The following is a 24868-nucleotide window of genomic DNA, read 5'->3' on the forward strand; positions in this document are numbered from 1 at the left end:
GAAAACTTCTTTTGTAAGATTGAGCTCCCTACTATCTCCGAAGAGCAGAGGTCCCTCCTTAATGCCCCTATTACCAAGGAAAAGATAATGTTCGCAATTAAGGATCTGCAAAATGGTAAGGCCCCAGGACCAGACGGGTTTTGTAGTGAGTTCTATAAAGAGTTCCATGGCCTGATCCTTGAGCCATTGCGTGATATGTTTAACCACTCATTTTCAAATGACCAACTCCCTCAAACGCTGAGAGAAGCCAACATTTCACTTATTCTCAAAAAGGGAAAATGTCCAGAGTCTTGTTCCTCGTACAGACCAATTTCCCTTCTGAATGTGGATAGAAAATTGCTTTCTAAAATTCTAGCCACAAGATTAGAGGACTCACTGCCACTAATTGTGAAAGGAGACCAAACTGGCTTCATTTGGGGCCGTAAGTCATGCAACAATGTCAGGCGGCTTCTTAATGTAATTCAAGCCTACCAACAAAGTGCTGTGGATGGTCTGGTGCTCTCCCTAGATGCTGAGAAAGCATTTGATCGTGTGGATTGGTCTTACCTATTATTTGCTCTTAATAAATTTGGTCTGGGGGACAACTTTATAAAATGGGTGAAAGTTTTATATGATGATCCTCAGGCTGCTGTCCTTACTAATGGGCTACGGTCAAATAGCTTCTCTATACACAGAGGTACCAGACAGGGCTGTCCTTTATCCCCCCTCCTCTTTGCACTCGTTATGGAACCACTGGCCTAGGCCATCAGGGTAACGCCTGCTATACAGGGGCTGCTCATTGGTGATGTTCACCATAAAATAAGCTTGTATGCTGATGATGTCCTGATATTCATCTCTAGTCCCGAGACTTTAATTACATCTCTTATTAATATTATTGAATTATTCAGTGGATTCTCAGGCTACAAGATTAACCTTAGTAAGTCAGAGGCTATGCCACTTGGTAGCCTACACTCTGTACCTAATACTTCTCCCCCTTCCCTTTTAAATGGTCTCCCTCAGGTTTCATGTATCTGGGTATTTTTGTAACTCCTAAATTCCAGCTAATGTACAAAGCCAATTTTGTTCCCTTGTTTGATACAATAAGACAGGATCTGGAGCGCTGGAACTCTCTCCCGATTTCTTGGTTGGGTAGAATATCCCTCTTGAAAATGAACATTTTACCTAGACTACTTTACCCAATCCAAATGATCCCAGTATTACTCTCCAATAAGGTAATAAAGGATGTAAATGGATGGCTAAGTTCCTTTATATGGAGTAAACGCAAGCCAAGACTTAAGATGGCAATATTGCAGCTGCCAAGTTCTATGGGCGGCTTGGACCTGCCCAATATCAGGTTCTATCAATGGTGTGCCCACCTTTGTTATATTTCTGACTGGATCACAAATGAGGACTCCTCTATTTGGTTAGACATTGAGACTTCTCTTTCAAAATACCCCTTACAGGATCTTTTATTTTTCAGAAGTTTCAAGTCTGTAGAAGATCACTGCAATAATCCCGTTACACTTAACACACTCAAAGTATGGAGGTCAGTTCAACGCTTCCTGGGAAGGTCCAAACTAACCTCTGCTCTTACCCCAATTCTTAACAACCCAGATTTCAGCCCAGGATTGCTGGATGCTGGCTTTAACTTATGGCTTAATAAGGGCATACGCAGGCTAAATGACTTATTTGCTGATAAGATTTTGTTGTCATTTGAGCAGATGGTCAAGAAATATCGACTCCCAAAGCAGGACTTTTTCCGCTTCCTACAAGTAAGACATTATATTCTGAAGAGCACCACCTTAATTGGTAACCCTGATGTGTCTGTCATTGAAAGAATGCTTTTTTTCCCCACAAAGGAAAATGTCTGTAAGTCTGTTTTATGATACTTTAAGGTCCTTTTCTCCTGTCAACACACAGAGGGTGAAACAAGTGTGGGAGAAAGAATTGTCTGTTACTATTGACGAAGAGATGTGGGAGGACATTTCGAGATATGCAAAAACAATATCTATATGTAACCGCACTAGCAATCCAATTAAGAATAATACACAGATTGCATATATCCCCAAATCGCAGACATGCTTTTAGCCCCACTTCCTCTTCCCCTCAGTGTCTTAAATGCAAAACTGATACAGGCACCCTAACACATTGTTTATGGTCATGTACCAAAATACAAAGATACTGGTCTGGTGTCCTGCAAGAAATTGAAAAGATCCTAGGGGTTGATCTAGAATTGGACCCAGTTTCTTTACTGTTAGGTCTCCCTAGTAGGCATGTTACTTCTGTGGGTAAAAGGAGGCTTTACAACATCCTTACCTTCGCAGCGAGGAAAAACATCCTTTTACAGTGGATTAGTGATAAGGTTCCTTCTATTAAAGATTGTCATAAGATACTATTTGAATGGGTGCCTCTGGAATATCTGACATGTACATTGCATTCTAAAACAGACCAGTTCTACAAAGTATGGGAACCTTATCTAAATTACCTAGAACTTGAGGTATCAGCTATTATGCTGCAAGGATTCTCTTAGAATGGCGGGGATCTATGTATTTCAGAACTACACTGTACGTTCCATGTGTGGAACCTAACCTCTTGGTTTAAACTGAGCTTTTTTGTTTAATTTCTGTTTGTAAGTTTGTTTAAAATGTATGTATTGAGAGACGCAATGATGGTGATGCGGTGAGAAGCACAGAGCGGGAAGAGGAAAATGGTGTACGTATGTATGTGTGTGTGCGTGCGTATGTATGTGTGTGTGTGTGTGCGTGCGCGTATGTATGTGTGTGTGTGTGTGTGCGCATATGTATGTGTGTGTGTGTGCGTGTATGTATGAGTGTATATATGCATGGGTATATGTATGTGTGTGTATGTATGTGTATGTATGTGTGTATGTATGTATGTGTGTGTATATATATGCGTGTAGATATGTGTAAGTGGGTGCTGTTTTTCTTGTTTTTGTTCTGTGTGCTTTGTCTCTGTTGTAGTATCTCTTAATATGGGTGAAAATTGTGAAATTCCAATAAAAATACTGTTACAAAATAGTCACCCTTTGCCTTGATGACAGCTTTGCACAATCTTAGTATTCTCTTACCATGACTAACAGATGTCCCAATCTTCTCTTCTTCATCTTTAATATTGACATTCAGTTTCAGTGTTTGACTGCAGTCTTCCAGCTTCACTGATGCCATCTCTGGATCCTGCAGTGCAAACTGGGCTCCACTGTCACAATCAGGACCCAGTGACTGTAGGTTTGGACTCAGTGTGGAAGGAGAGAGGCAGGCTGGGTTTGTCCTCACTATTGATGTTACCGGCCTCAGACGTAATTCTAGTCGTCCTGTAGTAACATTGAGAAACAGACACAAAAAGTTTGTCTTGACAGTTCTGGCACTTTATTCTCTATTAAATACATTATATTTCTTCTTGTTCAATCATCTAATTCAGCGCTTGACTTGGACTGAAATATGTGCCGGTACTCATTTTTAGGTTCAGGAGCTCCAAAATACTGTTGAGCTAATATACTATAAGAGGAACATGAGCTCAAACAGTAGAAATTTGAGGTGACGGTACTCAGCTACCGGTGAGTTCCTGTCCAAGTCAAGAACTGATGTCATTTCAAAAGATCAGGTAGATAAACATTAAGAACAAAACATTAATTCGTTAAAATTAGACAAAGTACCTGCTTTAAATTTGTCTACACAACGTAAGTGCACTTAACCTCTAGTACATTTTCCCAAATTCGCATAAATGACTAAAAACCATTTAGTACAAGATCACAGTATGTTTCAGGCAGCAATATGTACTATTTTCCTGAATAACCTTGTATTCACTGTATTATTTCAATCACAAAAACCAATAGTATTTCCCGTTCACACCATAGTAACATTTACAGATAAATATAGAAACAACTGCATATGTCTGAATATTAGTACACATGTAGAAACACGATAATCATTACATTTAGCTTCAAAACAGTAGTGCAACTGTGAAATTGTTTCTCTCCTGCTGCACCCTCACTGCCTGCACTGAAGTCCGTTGACGCAGACCGACTGGGAGCCGCCATTTTACCAGCCCGTGAATATTCCCTTTCATGGAGCTCTTCGGACAATTCCGTTGACCTCATGGCTTGGTTTTTGCTCTGACATGCACTGTCAACTGTGGGACTTTATATAGACAGGTGTGTGCCTTTCCAAATCATGTCCAATCAATTGAATTTACCACAGGTTGACAACAATCAAGTTGTAGAAACATCTCAAGGATGGAAACAGGATGCATCGGAGCTCAATGTCGAGTCTCATAACAAAGAGTCTGAATAGTTATGTAAATAACGTATTTCTGTTTCAAATTTTTTGATAAAATTTGAAAACATTTCTAAAAACCTGTGTTTGCTTTGTCATTATGTCATATTGTGTGTAGATTGATGAGGAACATTTTTTATTTAATACATTTAGAATAAGGCTGTAACATAACATAATGTGGAAAAAGTCAAGGGGTCTAAATACTTCCTGAATGGGAGAGGGGGATACCTAGTCAGTTGTACAACTGAATGCATAAAACTGAAATGTGTCTTCCACATTTAACCCAACCGCTCTAATCAGAGAGGTGCGGGGTTCTGCCAGAATCAACAACCACGTCTTCAGCACCAGGGGAACAGTGGGCTCATGGACAGAACAACATGTTTTTTACCTTGTCAGCTCGGGATTCGATCAAGCAACCTTTCGGTTACTAGTGCAACGCTCTAACCACTAGGCTACCTGTAAGTATTCATATAAGTAGGCTGTGAAATACAAAAGGGGAATATAACTATTCTATAAGTATCATGAAAATTATGAGCCATATCATCCTCCACTCACTATCACAAAAGGGTTAGTAACTACACAGACTCATTTCATATCATCCTCCACTCACTATCACAAGGGTTAGTAACTACACAGTATCACAAGGGTTAGTAACTACACAGACTCATTTCATATCACTCATTTCATATCATCCTCCACTCACTATCACAAGGGTTATCACAAGGGTTAACTACACAGACTCATTTCATATCATCCTCCACTCACTATCACAGGGTTAGAAACTACACAGACTCATTTCATATCATCCTCCACTCACTATCACAAGGGTTAGTAACTACACAGTAACTATCACAGTAACTACACAGACTCATTTCATATCATCCTCACTTTCAAGGGTTAGTAACTACACAGACTCATTTCATATCATCCTCCACTCACTATCACAAGGGTTAGTAACTACACAGACTCATTTCATATCATCCTCCACTCAGTATCACAAGGGTTAGTAACTACAGACTAATTTCATATCATCCTCCACTCACTATCACAAGGGTTAGTAACTACACAGACTCATTTCATAGAACTTTAAAACACTGGCAGTTTGTCTACTTCACTTCTTTAGTCTCCTCTCTGATCACTCCAGACAGCCCAGTGAATAAAATAAATGCTGCCAATACTGGTGTCAAACCATGCAAGTGTCAATAGCATGAAATAATATCTACCTTCTCATTGAAACAGTTCATCATGAAACAGTTCTACTGCAACTTTTCATGCACAGCGGAGAAGTTGTAACGAACAACAAAAATTAGACAGAACCAGCTCTTACCATGACTAACAGATGTCCCAATCTTCTCCTCCTCTTCTTCATCTTTAATGTTGACATTCAGCTCCAGTGTTTGACTGCAGTCTTCCAGCTTCACTGATGCCATCTCTGGATCCTGCAGAGCAAACTGGGCTCCACTGTCACAATCAGGACCCAGTGACTGTAGGTTTGGACTCAGTGTGGAAGGAGAGAGGCAGGCTGGGTTTGTCCTCACTGTTGATGTTACCGGCCTCATACCTGAGTCGGCAAGTAGTATAAGAGAAACAGACACAAAAGTTATTTTCTTGACAGTTTGGCAAGGTCTTTATTCTCTATTAAATATATATATATATATTTTTTTGTTCAATTATCTAATTCATTGCTTGACTTGGACTGAAATAGTTGTCAATACTCATTTTGGGTGCCGGTACTGTTTATATTTAAGTGCAGGAGCTCCACAATACTTTTGAGATAATACTTAACCAATAGAAGATAAATGCATAAAAGACTCAAACCATTTAGTACAAGGTTACAGTTTGTTTTAGGCAGCACTATGTGATATTTTCATTAATAACCTTGTATTCACTCTTTTACTTAAAAAAAATATTGTATTTCCTGTTCACACCATAGTAATGTTTATAGCTAAAGACAAACTGAATGTGTCAATATTATTTCACATGTAGTAAACCGATAATCATTACATTTAGCTTCAAAACAGTAGTGCAACCGTGGTCATGGATCTGAGCTATGCAATCTGGTTTCCGAGCTGGTCATGGGTGCACGTCAGCCACGCTCAAGGTACTAAACGTTATCATAACCACCATTGATAAAAGACAGTACTGTGCAGCAGTCTTCATCGACCTGGCCAAGGCTTTCGACTCTGTCAATCACCGCATTCTTATCGGCAGACTCAACAGCCTTGGTTTCTCAAATGACTGCCTTGCCTGGTTCACCAACTACTTTTCTGATAGAGTTCAGTGTGTCAAATCGGAGGGCCTGTTGTCCAGACCTCTGGCAGTCTCTATGGGGGTGTCACAGGGTTCAATTCTCAGGCCAACTATTTTCTCTGTTTATTTCAATGATGTCGCTCTTGCTGCTGGTGATTCTCTGATCCACCTCTACGCAGATGACACCATTCTGTATATTTCTGGCCCTTCTTTGGACACTGTGTTAACTAACCTCCAGACGAGCTTCAATGCAATACAACTCTCCTTCCGTGGCCTCCAACTGCTCTTAAATGCAAGTAAAATTAAATGCATGCTCTTCAACCGATCGCTGCCCACACCTGCCCACACGTCCATCACTACTCTGGACGGTTCTGACTTAGAATAAGTGGACAACTACAAATACCTAGGTGTCTGGTTAGACTGTAAACTCTCCTTCCAAACTCATATTAAGCATCTCCAAACCAAAATTAAATCTAGAATCGGCTTCCTAGTCCGCAACAAAGCCTCCTTCACTCATGCTGCCGAACATACCCTCGTAAAACTGACTATCCTACCGATCCTTCACTTTGGCGATGTCATTTACAAAATAACCTCCAACACTCTACTCAACAAATTGGATGCAATCTATTACAGTGCCATCCGTTTTGTCACCAAAGCCTCATATACTACCCACCACTGCGACCTGTACGCTCTGATTGGCTGGCCATCACTTCATACTTGTCGCCAAACCCACTGGCTCCAGGTCATCTGTAAGTCTTTGCTAGGTAAAGCCCCACCTAATCTCAGCTCACTGGTCACCATGGCAACACCCACCAGTAGCACATGGTCCAGCAGGCATATTTCACTGGTCATCCCCAAAGCCAACTCCTCATTTGGCCGCCTGTCCTTCCAGTTCTCTGCTGCCAATGACTGGAACAAATTGCAAAAATCACTGAAGTCTGGAGACATATCTCCCTCACTAACTTTAAGCATCAGCTGTCAGAGCAGCTTACTGCACCTGTACACAGCCCATCTGTAAATAGCCAACCTAACTACCCCATCCACATATTGTTATTTATTTTTGCTCTTTTGTATCCCAGTATCTCTACTTGCACATCTATCACTCCAGTGTTAATGCTAAATTGTAAACATTTCACCACTACGGCCTATTTATTGCCTTACCTCCCTAATCTTACTACATTTTCACACACAGCATATATATGTTTCTATTGTGTTATTGAAGTACGTTTGTTTATCCCATGTGTAACTCTGTTGTTTTTGGTGAACTGCTTTGCTTTATCTTGGCCAGGTTGCAGTTGTAAATGAGAACTTGTTCTCAACTGACCTACCTGGTTAAATAAAGGTGAAATAAAATAAATAAATATAACAGTTCTACAGCAACTTTTCATGCACAGTGGGAAGTTGGAACGAATAACAAACTTAGTTAGATAGAACCTGCTCTTACCATGAGAAACATTTGTCCCAATCTCCTCCTCCTCTTCTTCATCTTTAATGTTGACATTCAGCTCCAGTGTTTGACTGCAGTCTTCCAGCTTCACTGATGCCATCTCTGGATCCTGCAGTGCAAACTGGGCTCCACTGTCACAATCAGGACCCAGTGACTGTAGGTTTCTACTCAGTGTGGAAGGAGAGAGGCAGGTTGGGTTTGTCCTCACTGTTGATGTTACTGGCCTCAGACTTAATCTGAGTCGGTCTGTAGTAATAAAGAGACACGGACACAAAAGTTAGTGCCAGAACTGCCAAGACTTACTTTATTATCTAAAAATATGGTTTATATTTAGGTGCAGGAGCTCCACAATACTGTTGAAGGAACATGAGCTCAAACAGTAGAAATTTGAAGTGACGGTACTCGGCTCCGGTGAGTTCCTGTCCAAGTCAAGAACTGATGTCATTTCAATAGATCTGGTAACTAAGCATTGACAAAACATTAATTAATTCACATAAGACAAAGTACACTTTAAATTAGGCTGTAAATGCAGTTAATCTATAGTAGACTTCCTGAATTTACATAAATGCCCCCAAAAACATTTAGTACAAGGTTGCAGTATGTTTCAGGCAGCACTATGTACTATTTTCCTGAATAACCTTGTCTTCACTGTATTATTTCAATCAAAAACCAATAGCATTTCCGTTCAAACCATAGTAACATTGATAGATAGACAGAAACAACTGAATGTCTCTGAATATTAGTACACATGTAGAAAACTGATCATCATTCATTTAGCTCCAAAACAGTAGCACAATCGTGAAATGGTCTCTGCTGCACCCTCACTGCCTGCACTGAAGTGTGTTAATGCAGACCGAGGTGGAACCGCCATTTTCCCAGCTCGTGAATTTTACACAAAACCAAAAACGACACGTAAAACGAATCCAGAAATCTCAAATAGATTGATCCTTAATGAAAATACCTTGACGAAATTATATAACGTTACATCCGCTCAGACTAACCCAAAGTCTATGACTATGTGACTTGTAGAAAAGTGATCACGTTAACCCACGCGGTTTGACACAAAAATAGCACATAAAACCTTCATCAAACGTGATAATAACTTTACGCATTTACTACCTGACATGTTCTTTCGATAGTATAACGTGCTATTACATACCAGTAGTAATACACGGAAGAAGTTGTCGTCTCGGCTGCGCAATTCTGGCGTATCCTTTATTCTGAAGAATGATGTGCGCCTGCGCGGAACTTCCTGTTCCCCCACTACCAGTTTCTCAACTCAGAGACATAAAAACGCGAGACTTCAGAGAACGATTGCGAAGCAGACCACGCCCGGGTTTGAGAAGTCAGTGAGAAGTGAACAATTCTGATACTTTTGCAACGTTTAATGGGGATCCTAATAAATACCCAAAATATTCCGTCGGCACACACTTGATACATGGCCATTATTTTATCAATGTCATAACTGCAGTGGTTTATTCACAATAGCTCTCACTGCGTATCACACATATCCCAGCATCACATCAGTAGGTATTGGAAATCTAGGTCATTAGACACCATTAGACATGCACCTGTCTGGGGACTGACCATGACTGTTTACTTATTAACCATTGCTATGGCCCTAATGTTTCCATCCCTAATATGAAACCAAACTAAAGTTAGTGCAAAGTAAAAAGATAATGGTGGCTCAATGCCAGAGGGGATAATCATTAACATAAAGAGGAGTTTCTATGTGTGTGACGTAAAGATGAAACCTGTATAAAGAGTGTGGGCCAAGGCTGGAAAGTTAGTTGTTTTCATGAACCAGCAAGGCTGATATTACTCTGTAATAAAAGTATATTGGAACTCACAGGCGAGAAATGTGAATGTGAGAAATATTATTGACTGAATATTTCCACAACATAGGCAGACACTCTTCACTCTTCCAACAAAACTCCATATAATAACACCCTTTTATCGGTACCCTGCTCCAAAAAACAATGCTCTCTCCTTCTGCTCTTCTGAGACACATGAAATCAAACCGAAACCACTACTGGTCAGTCTTTAGAAATTGGTTGAGGTTTTTCCTTTGTGTAATGAAGAAGTAGCCCTGTTCAGAACGAGGGTCACTTGTAGTGTACTGTTAGATAGAGGCGCGTGACCAGAAAGCTAGCTACAGTTTGTTTTCCTCCTGTATTGAACACAGATCATCCCGTCTTCAATTTCATCTATTATTTACGTTAAAAAATACCTAAAGTTGTATTACAAAAGTAGTTTGAAGTGTTTTGGCAAAGTTTACAGGTAACTTTTGAGATATTTTGTAGTCACGTTGCGCAAGTTGGAACCGGTATTTTTCTGGCTCACACGCCCCAAATAAATTGACATTTTGGATATATATCGACAGAATTAATCAAACAAAATGACAATTTGTGATGTTTATGGGACATATTGGAGTGCCAACAAAAGAAGCTCGTCAAAGGTAAGGCATTAATTATATTTTTATTTCTGCATTTTGTGTCGCGCCTGCAGGGTTGAAATATGCTTCTCTCTCTTTCTTTACTGGGTTGCTATCCTCAGATAATAGCATCTTTTGCTTTCGCCGAAAAGCCTTTTTGAAATCTGACATGTTGGCTGGATTCACAACAAGTGTAGCTTTAATTTGCTATCTTGCATGTGTGATTTAATGAAAGTTTGATTTTTATAGTAATTTATTTGAATTTGGCGCTCTGCATTTTCCCTGGCTTTTGGCCACATATCTCAGAGAGGTTTTATAGGGGAATTTCACCCTGGCTCTACCGTGGCATATAGTCATTAGTATATTACCATCATTACGTTTTTTTTGAAAAAAAAACATAAAAATTATCCTAACCACAAGCTAGAACTAGCACATAGAACTAGCACATAGAACTAGCATATAGAACTAGCACATAGAACTAGCACATTTTCATTTCACTGGTAGAATCGGGAAGTGTCTACTTCCTGTGTATTCATCTGCTCATAGTGAACCACCAAGTCCCGCATTCATAGCATGCAAGTCGGGAGTTGAACAGCTGTTGTCGAGAGAGGGAGGGGGAGGGAGTTTGAGGCACCAATCTTGAATGTCATTGAGTGACGAGAAAAACAGTCTGAGGGTGCGTTATTGGCAGATGTCACCAAAGTCTGAAAAATCACTAATGAAATCAATCAATATTACTGTCTGTTGAGCTGAATCTAAACAGCCAATCACATGTTTTGCTTTGCCTCAGGTAAGGTGACATCATCTCACCTACTCATTAAAATTTGTCCACCGTGGATGACAGACCAAAAGAATAGCTGTAGATTAATCAACTCTCCACTAGGAGGTGCTGGCCAGCCTATTGTCTTTTCTGATAGTGGATATAAGGTTGAAGATCTAACGTTGTTTCAAAGGTACAAATTCAACATATATTCAATCTATTTATACTATGTTGAAAATTGGTTAACATGATGCCATAATCCTGTGGTTGAACCTCAAAAGAACAGCTTTTGCAAATCTAATGTACAGTGTTCTACACATACATTCCACGTCACAATACGTTGATAAATTATGTTGAAACACCGTTGATTCAACCATTTTGTGCCTTGTCAGTTGTGCTGTGTTTTGTTAGCTTCTATTGAAAAGATATTAACTTGGATTTGCCCTTAGGGTTGAACTCACAATGAAACAATTTGTGGTGAGAACCAATATAGATCGTTTTTTTTTAACCTTTATTTTACTAGGCAAGTCAGTTAAGAACAAATTCTTATTTTCAATGACGGCCTTGGAACAGTGGGTTAACTGCCTGTTCAGGGGCAGAACGACAGATGTTGTACCTTGTCAGCTCGGGGATTTGAACTTGCAACCTTTTGGTTACTAGTCCAATGCTCTAACCACTAGGCTACCCTGCCACCCCAGATAATTAGATATGATATTGATTTAGTTTGAAATAGGCATATTGTGATATCGGTTTATCCTTGCTGTTAACCTACACTTTTATGTATAGTAGAACAGCCTTCGCTCAAAACCTTCTCAATGTAGCAACAACTACTTGACCACAGGCATTCAATTGATTCCTATTTTATTCAAACTGTTGAGGTATGTTAGACACCCAGAACAATCACACTTGGCCCAACCAGCATCCAGCATCAGTTTTCTGTACTTCACAAAGCCATGGAAGTGAAGTGTAGACAGTTGCATTGTTATTCATTGAAATAGATATGATCTCAGTGGAGGCTGCTGAGAGGAGGACGGTTCATAATAATGGCTGGAACGGCATCAAACACCTGGAAACCATGGAAACCATGTGTTTGATGTATTTGATACCATTCCAACCATTACCACCAGCCTGGCCTCCCCAATTAAGGTGCCACCAACCTCCTGAGTTTGGTATCGATATCAGTTTGAAAAAATCCTACTGTTATTGATATATACTTTCCATATTGGAGCCCATCACTGCAGCCCATCACTGCAGCCCATCACGCTGCTGGAGGTGTCTGCTTAAGCACAGGATCATAGCCACCCTCGTCTCCCTCAGAAAATCTGTCGAGTTGACTGGGTGGTAGTGCTTCCCTCTGCAGTTTTATGTGGGAATGATGTCGAAGACAACATGTATCAGATAGAGATGGTGTGATGATCAGTTTTCACCACTAGTTTGGGATCATTTTTTACCACTAAATTACAATTTCTTTAATTATAAACAGGCTATGAAATGACTGACTACATGTGTTTATTAAATTGTATTTTCAAAACTAGAATTGTTATTTTAGTCATTGATAATAAATGTGTTTGGAAAACCACATTCAAGCCGACTAAATTGATCTGCCAATGAAACATAAAGTTTGTATATGAATTTGTACTGGTCAAACTCTTCTCTTTTGTCTAATGAATTACAAAAAAATATGTTTCAAGTGACGTATTTACTGTTTTTCTGAAGCTGAACAAGACAGCAAGTTGAAATTAAAGTTACGTTCCTGGGCCGACACATCACAGGCAAACTGAAATAGTCCACCCACACAGACAGTGTGGTGAAGAAGGCGCAACAGCGCCTCTTCAACCTCAGGAGGCTGAAGAAATTGGCTTGTCACCCAAAACCCTGACAAACTTTTACAGATGCACAATCGAGCATCCTGTCGGGCTGTATCACAGCCTGGTATGCCAACTGCGCCGCCATAGTTTGCACCATCCCCTCTCTCCCCCTCCCAGGCTGCTGCACCATCCCCTTTCCTGTCGCTGAACAAGACCAGTTGAAATGCTGCGACCTCCAGGTCGAAAATTCCTGAAATAGTCCACCTCATGACAGACAGTGTGAGTTTCATAGAAGAACAAAGAATTTCTTCCACCTCACAGAACTGGAGAACCGCAATTCATGTTCTGGATATGTATTTTTAGCTACAAGACAGCTATAAATACATAACATCAGGTTATTACAATAAGTTATAATAGTCATTTGAAACAATTGCACACTTCAGTGAACTCATTTAATTAACAGAGTTGTAAACTGCCCTATCCTGGCACCAGGGAATCCAGCTGGAATTTGTTTTGTGAGGTATTATATAACTGTGATGCGTTAAAACTAAAGGTGGATTTACCAAACTTTGAAGACGTGCCTGGGGACCAACCCTGCTAGGGATTTAACGGGTCTGGTATCTCATCTTTTTATATTTCAAGAGGATTTTCCCATTTCTATCAAAGAAGTGAACTGCTTTGTAAACGAGAAGGGAGTAATGAAGGGATCTATGGGACTTCCATGAGGAAGTGACCTCCTGACCTTCTGATACAGGATGCAATGATGAGTATTAAAACTTTCACCTGTAATAAAGCAAAGGGTGCTATGGTAGACGGCATCCAGTGGTTTAAGAGTAGTGGCTGCTGCATTCTGGTAAATGGTGTCACCATATTGAATAACTGGCAGGATTGCATGAAAACACACCATGTATGCATTTGAAGTATTTAGCAACTTTGCAACTACTTACTACTTCTTAGCATGTTAGCTTAGCATGTAACTACTTAGCATGTTAGCTAACTCTTCCCTTAACCTGGCTAACTTTAGCAACAACAAATTGGAATTCGTAATATATTACAAATTAGTAACATATTGTATGAATAGCAATGCATAACATAACATATGAATTGTCATTTAACATACCGTATGTCCTATAATTTATGTTATATTGTACGACCACTTACATTGGTGGACCACTTACATACGTTTTGCTCTGAGACCAGATTGTCCCTCTCAGATTCTCTGTGGGAATGAGTTAGTAGACAACATGTATCAATTAGAGATGGTGTGATGATCACTTTTCACCAATAGTTTGGGGGGGGGGGTTATTTTACTACTTAATTTAATAATACACATGTTATGAAATGAATACATGTTTATTAATTGTGTTTAAATCTAGATGAGTTATTTTAGTTACTGATCATGAATGTGTTTGGATAATTGCATTGAAGCAAACTTAATTGATCTGCCAATGAAAAATAAAGTTACATGAATATGTACTGGGTCAACCTCTTCTTCATCATTTAGTATTCAGTTCTTCATATTAGATCTGATAGTATGAATGGTTCTTATGGTTGTATTCACTTCTTCATATTAGATCTGACAGTATGAATGGTTCTTATGGTTGTATTCAGTTCTTCATATTAGATCTGACAGTATGAATGGTTCTTATGGTTGTATTCATTTAAAAACCAACATTTACTTGATTATTCTTCATATTAGATCTGACAGTATGAATGGTTCTTATGGTTGTATTCACTTCTTCATATTAGATCTGACAGTATGAATGGTTCTTATGGTTGTATTTTCAGTTCTTCATATTAGATCTGACAGCTTATGAATGGTTCTTATGGTTGTATTCAGAGTTCTTCATATTAGATCTGACAGTATGAATGGTTCTTATGATTGTATTCAGTTCTTCATATTAGATCTGACTGAAACTGAATGGTTTACAATATACTAAAATGGTTAGTATTCAGTTCTTCATATTAGATTGACAGTATATAGTTCTTATGATTGTATTCAGTTCTTCATATTAGATCTGTCTGTATGAATGGTTCTTATGGTTGTATTCAGTTCTTCATGGTATTAGACAAACATTCCATCAATGAACTTATATTGTATTCAGTTATTCAGTTATTAGATCTGACACTTATGAATGAGTTCTTATGGCACCAGGGAATTGGAATTCAGTTCTTTATATACTGTGATCTAAAACTAAAGTATGAATGGTTCTTATGGTTGTATTCAGTTTTTTCATATTAGATCTGACAGTATGAATGGTTCTTATGGTTGTATTCAGTTCTTCATATTAGATCTGACAGTATGAATGGTTCTTATGGTTGTATTCAGTTCTTCATTCTTAAATCTGAATTGAATATGAATGGTTCTTATGCATTTGTATTCAAGTTCTTCATATTAGATCTGACAGTATTGAATGGTTCTTATGGTTGTATTAACAGTTCTTCATATTAGATCTGACATAGTATGAATGGTTCTAACATATGGTTGTATTCACTTATTCATAATTAGATCTGACCAGTATGAATGGTTCTTATGGTTGTATTCAGTTCTTCATATTAGATCTGACAGTTATGAGATGGTTCTTATGATCACTTTTCACCAATAGAAAGGAATTATTTTTACTTCATTTAATAATAGATCTGACATGTATGAATGGTTCTTAAATGGTTGTATTCAGTTCTTCATGAATGTGTTTTCTGACAGATCTATGAATGGTTCTTATGGATCTCTTCTTCTCTTTGTATTCAGTTCTTCATATTAGATCTGACAGTATGAATGGTTCTTATGGTTGTATTCAGTTCTTCATATTAGATCTGACAGTATGAATGGTTCTTATGGTTGTATTCAGTTCTTCATATTAGATCTGACAGTATGAATGGTTCTTATGATTGTATTCAGTTCTTCATATTAGATCTGACAGTATGAATGGTTCTTATGGTTGTATTCAGTTCTTCATATTAGATCTGACAGTATGAATGGTTCTTATGGTTGTATTCAGTTCTTCATATTAGATCTGACAGTATGAATGGTTCTTATGGTTGTATTCAGTTCTTCATATTAGATCTGACAGTATGAATGGTTCTTATGGTTGTATTCAGATCTTCATATTAGATCTGACAGTATGAGAAAGGCAGTTAACCCCCTAACAACTGCTCCCCGGGTGCCGATGACTTCAATTAAGGCAGCCTACCCCCCACCCACACACACCTCTCTGATTCAGAGGGGTTGGGTTAAATGTGGAAGACACATTTTGGTGAAATACATTTCGCTTTCCCCACACCAGAGTTCTACAAGACTATTTACATAATGGACATTTCAACAGTTTAACCCTCAATATAGTCTTGGGCATTTACTGAGCTGTAACAATGGACCATGGAAAAGGGTCTGTTGAAATGAATACTGTAGTGGTGTGAGGAAGGTAACACAAGGTTTCATTCCCCAATAGTAACTATTGAGAGAAACCGATGAGTGAATCATAGAGCCTGGAATTGTCAATGTAACACCTGACCACATACCTATAATGTAACATGATGAACCTTAGGTTTTCAGATGTGTTTTTTTTAACCTCCTAATGGGTGGATTCATTACGCCGATTCTGTTGTCTGTTGGAAAACGTTTTGCATCAAAAATCTTTTTTTTTTTTTTTGCAAGGACAAGGAGAGTTTCTATTGGACAAATTCAGGTAGGTCCCTCCCAATTTCGCTCCATTTGCTCTGTTTGCTTTTTAAATGGTAAACGGTTACCGTTGCCTTTCACCTCTTTGAACCCACCCTTCCAGTGGGATAAAGATTATACATTTTTGTAAGTAGGGCTGGGCGGTATACATTTACATTTTACATTTAAGTCATTTAGCAGACGCTCTTATCCAGAGCGACTTACAAATTGGTATACCGTATTTTACGACGTACTGGTATTGTTGCACGGACCCGTTTGGGTTTTTACTTTTCCTATAACGGTATTCTAATGTTTGATTTGTTAAATGGGATACGCCCTGTGTAACATCCATTTTTTTTCTATTTTACTTCTCTCTCTCCATGCCGCTTTCCACACAGACCTAGCCCCGCCCCCTGTCACTCGAGGAGGCATTTGTGGTTCCTGGACCATGAGACATTTATGTTCCGTCTGCAGGGTCAATGCAGCACATGCAACAATGTTGATGACAACGATGCTGTTTTCTCTTTACTTCTTACTATAAACCACTAGCGTTCTAAAATTACACTACTAGTTCGTGTTTTCTTAGCGAGTTGGGCCTAAATTTTGTTAGCCGCTAATCGCTAACTAGCAATCTAATAAACGTACTGAGTCAGAGCAAACGTAATTAGCTATGCAGCCTGATAATACCAGTGATGCTGTAGACCTGAATCAGCATGTTTGGGCAACAGTATCTTAAAAATCAAAAAGGAATATGTGAAGCAAGAATGTTAGCAACATGAAGTAGCTAAGAGAAAGAGTAGGAACCAACGTGTTGTCACAATAACTCTGCTCCCTGGCATTTATATTTGTCGTGTCAAACACTGTATTCAAAGAGCCCACTATTATATTTTAACTATAGAATAATCACTAACACTACTTTACACTCAGCGTTATAACACTTTATGACAGCCATAACCATGTCATAATGTCAACAGCTGATAGAACGTGTTATAACACTGCCAATAACAGCTGATATAACTTGCCATAACACTGTCATGACCTGTTTAGACATATTGCATTATTTTATGACTGGTTATGACATCTACACAAGTGTCAAAATCCACAAAACCAGCCACACATGGCAAAACATTCCATTACACCATAGCCTGTGTGTCAACAGTATGTTTGTTATGTATCTTTTTTTATTTATTGAACATGTTAAATTATTATTGTAATTGCGCACACATTGTCAGACATGGACCTACCCCAATGCTCTGTTGCTGATGACTGGGATGAATGCAGGAGCAGATTTCAGGTGAGAGACATGGCCCGATGTAATTATATAAAAAAATAAGAGTTTGACCAGCAAAAATGTACAAACTTTATTTATTGGCAGATCGATTCAGTTCAATGCATTCATCCAAAACACTTTTCTCATCAATAAATACATGAAGTCATTTCTAAGATCGTTAAATAGTTGTTTAGTATTAAAAACGGATCATCACACCATCTCTATCTGATACATGTTGTGTCTACCAGCTCATTACCACAGAGAACTGCAGAGGGAAGAAGTGCCATTCAGTCAACCATCAGACTACATTGTTTTAGTAATGGCCACTGATATGGAAAATCTAGTTTATCAATATGAGTTGAACTGTAATTTGTCAAACTGATGTCTATATATCATTTTGAATAAATAACAATTGTGACTGTGTGGACTTTCCACAGCTTTGTGAAGTCCAGACAACTTCTTGCTGATTGGCTATTGGGGCAAGTGTGATTGTTTTTTAATGCACAACGCAACTCAGCGTGCCTGTGGAACAGTATAACTTTAGACCGTCCCCTCGCCCATAGCCGGGCGCGAACCAGGGACCCTCTGCACACATCAACAACAGTCACCCACGAAGCATCGCGATGAGACAAGATAGTAGCTACTAAACAATTGGACACCACGAAATTGGGGAGAAAAAGGGGTAGAAAAAAAAAGGAAAAAAAAAAGATCCCTTTTTCTGTTTCATTTAGTGTTGTCTGATTAGTTGCACCTGATGTTTTAGGTTTTGGGCTATTTAAACCCAGTAGGCCTACCGGCTGTCGTGCGGGCTTGTTTTCTGTTATTTGATGTGTGTGATTTCTGTGGATGTTATTTTTCCCGAACCGTTTCGTCCTGGGTCTTTTAGCGCCCGTGTGTGTGGCGTTGACCGACATTGTTGCTTTGGGAATAAACTACCCACGTATCTACTACCCTGCTCTCTGCGCCTGACTCCTCCACCCACTACTTCTAGAAGTACATGACACGTTGAACAAGGACATCAGGCCATTGGTAAAGAGCCTGAAAGTCAAGCACACATAAAGATGTTCTTTGTGAATTGAACACTTTCAAACTGCTGAGGAGAGAAGGCTCTTGGATTTACTGTCTTTGTTGCAGACAGTTTATCACTAACGATACCTTTAAAATTAATTACTGGATCCATTCTAAAGATATGACATACCTGTCCATGACCTTGTGGGCACAGTCCTTTGTGTTCTTACCACCAATGTTGCTTAACCTTGCAATCTGTGTCAAGAGACTTTGTTTGAAACCCTGGAAGTTACTTATTTTTATTTTATTTATTTCAGCTTTATTTAACCAGGTAGGCTAGTTGAGAACACCTTTTTTAACCAGGTAGGCTAGTTGAGAACACCTTTATTTAACCAGGTAGGCTAGTTGAGAACACCTTTATTTAACCAGGTAGGCTAGTTGAGAACACCTTTATTTAACCAGGTAGGCTAGTTGAGAACACCTTTATTTAACCAGGTAGGCTAGTTGAGAACACCAGGTAGGCTTTATTTAACCAGGTAGGCTAGTTGAGAAGGCCAGTTGAGAACACCTTTATTTAACCAGGTAGGCTAGTTGAGAACACCTTTATTTAACCAAGGCCAGTTGAGAACACCTTTATTTATCCAGGTAGGCTAGTTGAGAACACCTTTATTTAACCAGGTAGGCCAGTTGAGAACACCTTTATTTAACCAGGTAGGTTAGTTGAGAACACCTTTATTTAACCAGGTAGGCCAGTTGAGAACACATTTATTTAACCAGGTAGGCTAGTTGAGAACACATTTATTTAACCAGGTAGGCCAGTTGAGAACACCTTTATTTAACCAGGTAGGCTAGTTGAGAACACATTTATTTAACCAGGTAGGCTAGTTGAGAACACCTTTATTTAACCAGGTAGGCTAGTTGAGAACACTTATTTAACCAGGTAGGCTAGTTGAGAACACCTTTATTTAACCAGGTAGGCAAGTTGAGAACAAGTTCTCATTTAGAACTGCGACCTGGCCAAGATAAAGCAAAACAGTGCGACAAAAACAGAGTTACACATGGGATAAACAAACGTTCTGTCAACACAATAGAAACATATCTCTATATATATATATCTTATCTATATATATATCAGTGTGTGCAAATGTAGTAAGATTAGGGGATTTAGCTCCCCTGTGAGCTTACGTTATTAGCTAGCTAGATAGCTCACCCATACTACAGTTAGTTAGCAAACCAACCAGCTTCATTTCATAGTAGGTACCCAGAGAGCAACGTTGCTGTCTAGCTAGTTCATTTTTTTAAATGGTAAAAAAAACAATGACTCCGCATGTAAAGAATTGCTATTTCTTATGCAAGTGACCAGCCTACTGCTAAATACATGGCTACAACTCACAGTAAAGCCTGTGTCAGGATAGCTAGTTCATAATTTTTTAAATGGTGCCCGAAAGGAACGATGAATGACAACTGAGCCAATGGCGGAAGACTACAGACTACACCCCAGCTGAAAACAAAGATCCGATCTCCCAGGATCAACCTACTTTCTGTGCCGTATATTAGGGCTGTACTGATTCTTAACGGCCTCTTTTCCTGCTGTTCTGTGCGAGCGAATAGCTATTTAACCAGATATTCTCACTCTGAATAAAACTAACCGGCTCACCCTTCTACATATCCTTTTATCAACACGCACCCTGCTGAGTAAACTAGCTGACAGTTTCTACAACCATCAAATATGTTGGCCCTGCTTTCCCGCCTATCTATAGCAACTAAATTAGTGTTAACTAGCATGTTAACGGTAGTTTATTAGTTAACATGCAAGTATCCAGGCAGAGTTGCTTATGTTAGCCTAGAGAAAATAATAGTTTGCGACATTAACAGAAACGTTTTCAGAAATGTTGATTCTTACAATTATCATCGTGTCGTTGTGTTGCCGTCATGAGGAACACATGTCGGGTGAATTACTTATCCCAGTTTGGAGACATGACGTTTATAAATTGTAATAAATTCCATTGTGAAATTGTAAACTAATGATTTAAAATGACACGTCATTTTCAGTCATTCTGTCTAGATCAGAACACATTACAAGATATTCGATTTTTAATTTTAATTTTAAATAAATATATTTCATTATATTGTGTATATCAAAAAAATAATCACACTCATGCAATATTGTATAGTTGTATTCGTGTATCTCATGCATTTCAATGAGTACAAGCTGATCAGACTGACCATCGGCTATATTTGGATCAAAACAGACGGACAATTTTGGGCGAAATAAAGTCTATGATGGACATCGCCACTGATGACATTACTAAACCAGCGTGAAATCCCCCTTTAACCTGTAGTTGTTGGCTTTATTCAATGCAGGATTATACTGTACATTCAGGAGTTAGTCCGTAGCGGGGTGTGTCTGGTTTTGTGGAGGGAAATATGGCGAAGCGGATGTGCTGTTCGAGTCTGATATCTCCCAGTTGAGTAAAGTTGGTAAGAATTAATGGAAGACGGAGACAACGAAAAATGGAGCAAACAGACCAAAAGTTGTAAACGAACATTGGTTTCTTATGGAGTGCGATTCATCAACAATTGTGCATTTTGGGAGATCATTTGAGGTCAGGAAGATGGTAAAGGAGGCATTAGGAAAGGTAGAGTCAGTCAGAGTGAGTGACCAGTAGTGGTTTTGTTTTGATTTCATGCGTCTCAGAAGAGCAGAAGAAGAGAGCATTGTTTTTCGAAGTATGGTAGCAAAAAAGGTGTTATATCTGGAGTTTCGCTGGAAGAGTGAAGAGTGTCTGCCTATTCACGTGATGCTGAGATATGTAAGATACGCAGTGAGAGCTATTGTGAATAAACCACTGCAGTTATAAAATTGATAAAAGGAATGGCCATGTTTCAAGTGTGCCGACAGAATCTTTTGGTATTTATTAGGATCCCCATTAAACGCTGCAAAAGTATCAGAATTGTTCACTTCTCTCATTGACTTGTCAAACTCCGGCTTGGTCCGCTTCACAAGCGTTCTCTGAAGTATCGCGTTGTTACGTCTCTAGGTTTAGAAACTGGTAGTGGGGGAACCGGAAGTTCCGCGCAAGCGCGCATCATTCTTCAGAATAAAGGATACGCCAGAATTGTGCATCCGAGACGACAACTTCTGTGTCCGTTTCTAATGTATTACTACTGGTATGTAATAGCACGTTATAATATCTAAAGAACATTTCATAACATGCTAGGTAACAAATACGTCAAGTTATTATCACGCTTGATAAAGTTTTTATGTGCTATTTTTAGGTCAAAACGCGTGAGTGAACGTGATCACTTTTTTTTTTACATATCACATAGAGACTTTGGGTTAGTCTGAGTGGATGTATATAATTTCGTTAAGGTCATTTCATTAAGGATCCATTTATTTTCGATTTCTGGGTTCGTTTTACATGTCGTTTTTGGTTTTGTGTATAGTTCAGGAGATGGTAAAATGGCGGTTCCCCCTCGGTCTGCATCAACGTACTTCAGTTCAGGCAGTGAGGGTGCAGTAGAGAAAGACAATTTTACGGTTGCACTACTGTTTTGGAGCTAAATGTAATGATTATCAGTTTTCTACATGTGTACTAATGTTCAGTTGTTTCTGTCTATCTATAAATGTTACTATGGTGTGAACGGAAATACCATTGGTTTTTGAAATAATACAGAGAAGACAAGGTTATTCAGGAAAATAGTACATAGTGCTGCCTGAAACATACTGCAACCTTGTACTAAATGTTTTTGAGGCATTTGTGAATTCAGGAAATCTACTATAGATTAAGTGAATTTAAGTTGTGTAGCCTAATATAAAAGTGTAGACTTTGTCTAATGTGAATGTTTTGTCAATGCTTAGTTACCAGATCTATTGAAATGAGATCAGTGCTTGACTTGGACCGGAGCTGAGTACCAGCACCTCAAATTTCTACTGTTTGAGCTCATGTTCCTCTTATAGAATATTAGCTCAACAGTATTGTGGAGCTCCTGCACCTAAATATTAACCATATTTTTAGAGAATAAAGTAAGTCTTGACAGTTCTGGCACTAACTTTTGTGTCCGTTTCTCTTTATTACTACTAGCTGACTCAGATTAAGTCTGAAGCCGGTAACATCAACAGTGAGGACAAACCCAGCCTTCCTCTCTCCTTCCACACTGAGTTCAAACCTACAGGCACTGGGTCCTGAGTGTGACAGTGAAGCCCAGTTTGCACTGCAGGATCTAGAGATGGCATCAGTGAAGCTGGAAGACTGCAGTCAAACACTGGAGCTGAATGCCAACATAAAAGATGAAGAAGAGGAGGAGGAGATTGGGACATCTGTTTCTCATGGTAAGCACAGGTTCTATCTAACTTAAGTTGGTGTTTTTCATTCCAACTTCCCACTGTGCATGAAGAGTTGCTGTAGAACTGTTTTATTTATTTTATTTCACCTTTATTTAACCAGGTGGGCCAGTTGAGAATAAGTTCTTATTTACAACTGGCCATAGTGGCGAAATAATTACAATTTAGCATTAACACTGGAGTGATAAATGTGCAGATGATGATGTGCAAGTAGAGTTACTGGGGTGCAAAATAGCAAAAATAAATAACAATATGGGGATGAGGTAGTTTGGTGGGCTATTTACAGATGGGCTGTGTACAGGTGCAATGATCGGTAAGCTGCTCTGACAGCTGATGCTTAAAGTTAGTGAGTGTCTCCAGCTTCAGTGATTTTTGCAATTAGTCATTTGCAGCAGAGAACTGGAAGGACAGGTGGCCAAAGGAGCAGTTGGCTTTGGGGGTGACTAGAGAGATATACCTGCTGGAGAGCGTGCTATGGGTGGGTGCTGCTATGGTGACCAGTGAGCTGAGATAAGGCGGGGCTTTACCTAGAAAATACTTATAGATGACCTGGAGTGGGTTTGGCGACAAGTACGAAGCGATGGCCAGCCAACGAGAGTGTACAGGTCGCAGTGGTGGGTAGTATATGAAGCTTTGGTGACAAAACGGATGCCACTGTGATAGACTGCATCCAATTTGTTGAGTAGAGTGTTGGAGGTTATTTTGTAAATGACATAGCCAAAGTCAAGGATTTGGTAGGATAGTCAGTTTTACGAGGGTGTCTGTTTCTCCTGTTCTACTTGCCGACTCAGGTATGAGACCGTTAACATCAACAGTGAGGACAAACCCAGCCTGCCACTCTCCTTCCACACTGAGTCCAAACCCACAGTCACTGGGTCCTGATTGTAACAGTGGAGCCCAGTTTGCACTGCAGGATCCAGAGATGGCATCAGTGAAGCTGGAAGACTGCAGTCAAACACTGGAGCTGAATGTCAACATTAAAGAGGAAGAAGAGGAGGAGAAGATTGGGACATCGGTTTCTCATGGTAAGAGCAGGTTCTATCTAATTTTGTTGTTCGTTACAACTTTCCACTGTGTATGAAAAGTTGCGGTAGAACTGTTTCATGATGAACTGTTTAAGTACTGCAGTACATCTCATCCTCATGGACTGCACCAGATTTGCCAGTTCTTACTGTGAGATGTTGCCCCACTCTTCCACCAAGGCACCTGCACATTCCCAGACATTTCTGGGGGGAATTTGTGCCCATAGGCAAAGGTTTTGCTGGTGATGTCTGGTAAGGACCTGCCTGACAACAGGCAGACAAGCCCTCAGTCCAGCCTCTCTCAGCGTATTGCGGACAGTCTGAGCACTGATCGAGGGATCGTGCATTCCTGGTGTAACTTGTCCTGTAGGTGTGATGTTCGGATGTACCGATCCTGTGCAGGTGTTGTTTCATGTGGTCTGCCACAGCGAGGACGATCAGCTGTCCGTCCTGTCTCCCTGTAGCGCTGTCTTAGGTGTCTCACAGTACGGACATTGCAATTTATTGCCGTGGCCACATCTGCAGTCCTCATGCCTCCTTGCAGCATGCTTAAAGCACATTCACGCAGATCAGCAGGGACACTGGGCATCTTTCTTTT

The 24868-nt window shown here is 39.5% G+C and overlaps 2 protein-coding genes across 6 annotated transcripts in view; one reads left to right on the forward strand and one right to left on the reverse strand.

Annotated features, from left to right (window-relative positions):
* Positions 1-2951: 2951 nt before the first annotated feature.
* LOC127919757 (uncharacterized) lies at positions 2952-9245 on the reverse strand. Its single transcript, XM_052503556.1, has 4 exons — positions 9128-9245; positions 7966-8214; positions 5599-5832; positions 2952-3310 (listed from the first exon to the last, which is right to left on the reverse strand). The coding sequence occupies exons 2-4, from the start codon at positions 8066-8068 to the stop codon at positions 2967-2969; spliced, it is 681 nt and encodes a 226-aa protein (XP_052359516.1). The 5' UTR covers positions 8069-8214; positions 9128-9245; the 3' UTR covers positions 2952-2966.
* Positions 9246-21955: 12710 nt separating this feature from the next.
* The window catches only part of LOC118370527 (zinc finger protein OZF-like), a 60939-nt gene continuing 58026 nt past the window's right edge, over positions 21956-24868 (forward strand). For 4 of the 5 annotated variants that reach the window (XM_052503567.1, XM_052503564.1, XM_052503566.1 and 1 more), the window contains exons 1-3: positions 21956-22074; positions 22989-23236; positions 24040-24273. In XM_052503567.1, coding sequence (XP_052359527.1) covers positions 23134-23236; positions 24040-24273 — 337 coding nt within the window. In that variant the 5' untranslated portion in view covers positions 21956-22074; positions 22989-23133. The remainder of the gene's footprint in view (positions 22075-22988; positions 23237-24039; positions 24274-24868) is intronic. The other variant, XM_052503557.1, reaches the window with a different exon arrangement.

Source organism: Oncorhynchus keta, unplaced genomic scaffold (assembly GCF_023373465.1).
Source record: "Oncorhynchus keta strain PuntledgeMale-10-30-2019 unplaced genomic scaffold, Oket_V2 Un_contig_17463_pilon_pilon, whole genome shotgun sequence".
Lineage (NCBI taxonomy): Eukaryota > Metazoa > Chordata > Actinopteri > Salmoniformes > Salmonidae > Oncorhynchus > Oncorhynchus keta.

Bases quoted from the DNA above. Each gene is read 5' to 3' on its own strand.
- LOC127919757 (XM_052503556.1), bottom strand. From the start codon at position 8,068: ATGGCATCAGTGAAGCTGGAAGACTGCAGTCAAACACTGGAGCTGAAT. The intron at 5,833-7,965 runs GTAAGAGCAGGT...TTGCCGACTCAG, and splicing joins TGGGACAAATGTTTCTCATG to GTATGAGGCCGGTAACATCA. The intron at 3,311-5,598 runs GTAAGAGCTGGT...ATGTTACTACAG, and splicing joins TGGGACATCTGTTAGTCATG to GACGACTAGAATTACGTCTG.